The following is a 6,384-nucleotide window of genomic DNA, read 5'->3' as shown; positions in this document are numbered from 1 at the left end:
ATGAGGATATTGGTTTCTTAGGATCCTGACCCTTGACCAGATCCACCAAGTATAAGGAATCAAGACTAGGGACAGAATCACGGAATTGGGAGTTGAGGGCGTGTCGGAGGTAGTGCTAATTTTTCCATTAATTTCTTTGACATGTTTTGTATATTTTGTATCTTCAACAGCTCCATATACGGTGATCTCTGGGGACCAGGTGGTGAACATGGCAAGAGTCAAGGCCAAGGAGAACCAAGCCAGGTTGGAGAAGGACATGCAGCGGAAGAGAGAGCAGACCAAGCAGACTTCCCAGGTGGCAGTTGTGGCTGATGTTAATATTAAAGAGGAACCAATGAGTGATGAGGAAAGTATGGACACCTCAACATATGACAATCTGAACAATGGCTTGGTCAATGGTGTCCATATGACTGAAAAATCACTTGAATCACTAAATGGTCCTGTCTCTAAAGGAGACAAAGATTCAATAGCAAAAGAACTGAACGAGTTTGTGGCTTCTACATTTAAGAAGCAATATGTATTGACTTTGAGTGAACTTAAGCGTTTATTTAATCTTCATTTAGCCAGTCTTCCTCCTGGACACACTCTCTTTAGTGGCATCTCAGACAAAATGCTTCAGGAAACGGTTTTATTCTCTGGCTGTAAACAGATCACGGTGCCTGTAAGTATACCCTCTTTTCAAAGAAAACATGGATTCCTTGATACCATGTTAACTGTCAGTTGATTATCTGGGTTTTATCCTTCAGTAAGATTCCCTTTCAATGTCTATCCAGCTCACACTCTGTCTGATTGCAAACTTATAACAGTTTCCAATATACCGTATATGCCGAGTTTTTCAGCTCATTTTTTTTGTGCTGAAAATGCCCCCCTCGGCTTATACTCGAGTCACCTTTTTGCGCCTGATCTCCCGGACTTTGGGGACCCGGTACCGGCCAGCCGTAGTTCCCCTGGACCCCACACATGTAGCCCCACTCTTCCTCTACAAGTGTGCAAAGTTTGTTGTCCGGGGGACCTACGGCCGGGGAGCACCGATTTTTCAAAGCCGGGCACCCCTTATATAGTCTCCCATGTTAAACATCAGTCTAGTCATGGGCACAGTGAGGCATGCAGATGGACACCCTAGGCTTATACTCAAGTCAATAAGTTTTTTTGTGGTAAAATTAGGTGCCTCGGCTTATATTCGGGTCGGCTTATACTCAAGTTATTTAATCATTCGTATATTGAGACAATTGACCCTATTGCAGGAATGGTACAGACCCCTGTACTCTGTTGACTTCATCCTAGCTAAATTGATGGTGCCATTCGTTTGTTGGAAGGATATATTATTTTTAATATCCTTGCTACCATAGAAATTGGTGGCAAGTAGACATTGTCTTTGGACAGAACTGTACCATTATACACCAATCAGCCATAACATGATCATCACTGATATGTTAAGTGTATTAAAAATGTATTATCTAATTACAGTGGCATTAATGTGGGTGGAATATATTAGGCAGCAAGTAAACATGTCGTCTATGAAGTTGATGTGTTGAAAGCAGTAAAATTGGGCATCACAGTTTGTTGTGTATGGGGCTGTTTGGCCACAGACTGGTCAGGGTGCCCATGCTGATCTGTATCAGCAGCCAAAAGCACCTACAATGGGAATGTGAGCATAAGAACTGGGCCACGGAGCAATGGAAGACGGTGTGGCCTGATCTGATCATGTTTTCTTTTACATTGTGTAGCTGGCTGGGTATGCGCACGGGGCAAGAGATGGTACAAGGATGCAGTATGGGAGGAGGGAAAGCCATCAGCGGTAGTGTGATACGTTGGTGGTGTTCTGGCAAATCTTGGTCCTGCCATTCATGTGGATGTTACTTTGAGATGTAACCTCTACCTTAAAATTATCGCTGATCAAGTACACCCCTTCATGGAAACGGCATTCCCTGTTGGCAGTGGCTGCTTTCAGCAGGAGAATTTGCCCTACCATGCTGCAAAAATGGTTCAAGAAAGGACACAACAACCAGTTTAAAGTGTTCATTTGTTCTTCAAATTCTCCTAAACGCAATTCGAGTTTCTGTGGGATGTGCTGGAAAAACCAACCCATGGAGGCCCCCCTCATTGCCAGACTTAAAGTGTTACTAAAGGAAAATATTTTTTTTTATCTAAATAGCTTCCTTTACCTTACTGCAGTACTGGTTTCATGTCCTTATTGTTCGTTTTTGCTTTGAAGTAGCTGTAATTCTGCTGTGATCTCCACACTTCCTGGTTGCCTGTTTCCTTATAACCATCGTACTGGGAGCTTTCTCACGGTGGTCTAAGCTGTCATTACTGTGTGTCTAAAACTTCCCAGAACCATCAGATTCATTTTAAAAACAAAACACTGCCCTGGATTTGTTTTTTGTTCTGTGGGTCTCTCTAGTTCACATAAACATGAAGCCAGTTGAAAAGTGAAAGTGAAACTAGAGGCACATTATATGATTGATTTTTATCTACTTTTAATCATTTTTAAAAGGAATCAGTTAACTTTTATGTCTCTATACCCTGTAAACAGTCATTTCAGCAAAAAATATTTTTTCCTTTAGTGACCCTTTAAAGTGTTACTAAACCCACAACAATAAAATCTGTGCAGTAAAGCATGCTTGTTATACTCACTGTGGAACCTTAGGGGTTAATCCTCTGCATTGTGTAAAAAGGCTGTTTTGATCCCGTCTTCTCTGATCCTCCCCGTCTTATACTGTCCCAATCCATCTTGGCGGACACTGATAGAAGTCACAAGACTGCTAGATACTGCTCATGAGAAAAGGTATTTAGCAGCAGTTAATATTTAAAACTATTGCATTTCCATGTTCTGTGTACTGTGGTATACCAGATATAATAAATGCAGGGTTCTGGCTTTAGAAACACTTTAAAGTATCTGCTGCTGACGGCATGGTGCCAGATACCACAGCATACCTGCAGACGTCTCATGGCATCCATGCCGCAACAGGTCAGGGTGGTTTTGGCAGCAAAAGGGGGTCCTTCTCAATATTGGATTATCATAATGTTATGGCTGATCAGTGTATTTTGTGGTAAAAAAAAAAAAATACTTGATGCCACAAAATAATGTATTCCTCTGGCCCTATCTATTAGGGTTGTGGAACAACGGCACTCCTGAAATGTATGCAGTCCCACTATAAACCTTTGAAGATTGTACTAGGATTAAAACCTCAAAGCAACAGGACCTCTCAAGGGACACCCTGCTTCCAAATCCATCATTACTTGATGGATACGAAATCTCGTCACTAGAGCTTATGCTGCAAAGGACAAGTCTTCTGTCCTTTTTACACACCCATTCCACCAGATCGGTGGACATGTCTTGGGATTTCTAGCACGTGGCCTCTGTAGCCCAGCTCTGTAAGGCCAACCTGGTCCTCTGTTTTCTAAAAGTTTACCCAGGTGGATGTCCAGTTTTCTGTGGATGCAGCTTTTGGCAGCAAGGTTCTTGCAGCAGCGCTCTGAAGTATGTTTTTTTTACCCTTGCTGCTGTTGGGCCTTTTGGCACAGTTCTGTTTGCCTAGGTGTTGCCCATCCTTCTCATTCATACTGTATGATTATAAGAGGAATTTTGACTACCTGTAAATTTCCTATCTTGGTGTAGAGTAAAGAAAGTTGGTCACCCTCCCTTCTATTCCTTGTTGGGGCCCTTTCACACGGACGTGCGATCCCCGCTGAGCAGGCAGATGACAGGTCTGTCTCTGCACACGGTGCAGGGATAGACCTGTCAGAGCACCGCTCTCCCCTATAGGGGAACCGATGAAGACAGACTGTAGTCTGCCTTCATCCGATCCGCCAGACGGATGAAAAATAGGGTTTCCATCCATCACACTTTAGCGGAGCGGATCAGGTCGGATGTCACGTGGCTCCATAGACCTGCACGGAGCGTCCGTTCAGGTCCACCTAAAAAAGTGACAGGCGGACTTAAAAGGGGCCTTACTGTGAAAGGGGCCTTACTCTGCTTTGCTTGCAACAAAACTGAAGACTCTTAGTGGGGTAAGGTTAAAAGGAAGGCACGCAGGGGGCTTCTCCTAAAAAGCTTGCCAGTGTCCAATCACCTGAAGGTGCAAGCCTATAGAGCCTATAACCCAGGGCCTATGAATACTTTACTGGTGTCCTGTACTCCAAGACAGGGATTTTACAGGCAAGTCAAAATTCTTTTTTTGGTACAGCTTTTATAAGAAAGTACTGTATTTATCGGGGTATTGCGCGCTCCGGTGTATAGCGCGCACCCCTAATGTGGACCCGCAATTCCTGTAAAAAAAAACAACATTTTAGTACTTACAGTTTTGGTGTCTTGCGCGGCGACCTCGTCGCGTCCGTCTGCGGCTTCGGTGGTGTCCTCCCTGCTTCTCCCCGTCGAATCGCTGCTTCCCGCGCTCAGTTTGAATGCCTGCGCTGACATATACCGAGTGCAGTACACTCGGCTGCATTCGGCCAGGCTCGTGCTCACGCTCTGTGACGTTTATGCGTGAGCACGAGCCAAGCTGAGCCTGGCCAAATGTAGCCGAGTGTACTGCACTCAGTATATGTCGACACAGGCATTCAAACTGAGCGCGGGTATCGGCGTATATCGCGCACCCACGATTTTCCCCTTATTTTAAGGGGAAAAAAGTGCGCAGTATCCGCCGATAAATATGGTAGTTTGATTCTTAAATACAATTGACACAATTGTTTAAAGGCTGAATGATATAATTTGAAGATTCAGTTTAAGAGATACAATTGAATCATTTTTATAAGGAGTTTTAATTTCTCTGTGCTCATTTGGAGGTGTGTGTGTGTGTGTGTGTGTGTGTGTGTGTGTGTGTGTGTGTGTTGCCTTCATATCATTTTGAGGTAAGTCGTCACTAAGAAAAAAAAGGAAAAAGACAATCTCAATAAAAAATCTCCCTTGTGCTGCAAAAAATGTAATAACTCTTCATCTGGCAAAAATGAAGGATTGTAGGATCCGTATCAAGAGGGGCATTTAGCTAAAGAAGAAAAACTCAGTGAATGTTATTTTGCCGATGACCTCAATACAGACGCACTAAAAACCCAAAGTGCTCTAAGTAGCCAGGGTTATAAATCCCTGTGAAAAGGTACATTGTTCCAACTTGGTGAATAATGAAGTCTTCACATAAAAGGCCATTCTTGCCCTGCAATGAGTCTGGTGTGCCCTTTAATCCAGGCTTGTAGCCATTGTACTCATGGGATTTAGAACTATGTGAAAGCACCTCTTCAGAAAATAATATACCAGATTGGTAAACTAAGCCTGTCCTAACAAGTGTCTGAGGTAACAGTAGTGCTAAAGCGCAAGTATCTGTATTCAGGTATCTGTGTACGGCAAAATATGATCCCTGTGGAGAATCTTGGACCCTAAGCCCAGGATATTCACACGATTAGAAAGTGGAACTATGGGCAAAATCAAAAATTATCTATATAATGTGGTCTATTAGTACGACAGTAACATAACCGTTCTGTCTGCTGTAATATAGTTTTGTTACCTGTTGACCCTGCCAGTATTATCCGTAAAAAAAATCCTGTAATGGTTCAACACTGTTCATTCTCCATTGAAATCGCAAATTTACTTTAAAGTGGAACTAAAAAAGAAATAGGCAGGCTCCTTATTGTGGAAGTCATTCTATGTCTCTTTTGCAATAAAACAAACTACCTGCCTGTTTGCAATCATCTTTAGAATGGACAGTTATAGACCTGAAACAAGAAGTTTTGTCTGCATATAGAGCAAACAAAAGGGATAACATTTCTGCACTCCTAACTATTAAGACCCCTTTCACACTGGGGCGGCAGGTCCGTTGATGGTAAAGTGCCGCCAGTTTTAGCTGTGCTTTACTGTTGTTTTAGCCGTGCTTTTCGGCCACTAGCAGGGCACCTTTAACCCACTGCTCACAAAATGTTGCTAAACTCCCTGCAGGTAAATGCATGTCGAGTCTTTGGGCTTTCTAAGACCTCAGCAGTTTTTGTATTAGGAAAAGACTGTTTAGAGTTTGCAATTTTCTTCCAGCACCATGTTTTATTCCTAAAATGGGTAACTGTCAAGGTTGTGTGCTGTACACATTGACATGACTGCCCACAGGTCAATAGTATTCATGATGGAAATGGGGAAAAAATTGCAGCCAAAGTGACTGCCGTATTTGTTTCTGTGTATTATTTACAGAGCAAGCAACTATAGGTTTGCAGTGGACTTAATAAATTGTTACAACTCTGGCATACAGTGTTTCCAATTTCCAGCCTCATGCATACAGAACGTTTTGCAAACTCTCCTAGAACGCCTGTGCCTTTATTCTGGCCATTGAAATGAATTAATGCTCAAGCGCTAAACGTGCCTATCATTAAGACGTGTTTACAAATGTATTTTTTGTTAAAAAT

At 42.7% G+C, this 6,384-nt stretch overlaps 1 protein-coding gene across 2 annotated transcripts in view; it reads left to right on the top strand.

Moving 5' to 3' along the window:
* The window catches only part of POLR3E (RNA polymerase III subunit E), an 84,803-nt gene that overhangs the window by 51,093 nt on the left and 27,326 nt on the right, over positions 1-6,384 (top strand). For both annotated transcript variants that reach the window (XM_040356831.1, XM_040356833.1), the window contains one exon: positions 171-661. In XM_040356831.1, the coding sequence (XP_040212765.1) occupies positions 171-661 (491 nt within the window). The remainder of the gene's footprint in view (positions 1-170; positions 662-6,384) is intronic.

The sequence above is a fragment of the Rana temporaria genome, chromosome 6 (genome assembly GCF_905171775.1).
Source record: "Rana temporaria chromosome 6, aRanTem1.1, whole genome shotgun sequence".
Classification (NCBI taxonomy): Eukaryota; Metazoa; Chordata; class Amphibia; order Anura; family Ranidae; genus Rana; species Rana temporaria.
The sequence above is the reverse complement of the archived record's forward strand: the minus strand, read 5'-3'. Positions and strand labels throughout refer to the sequence as shown.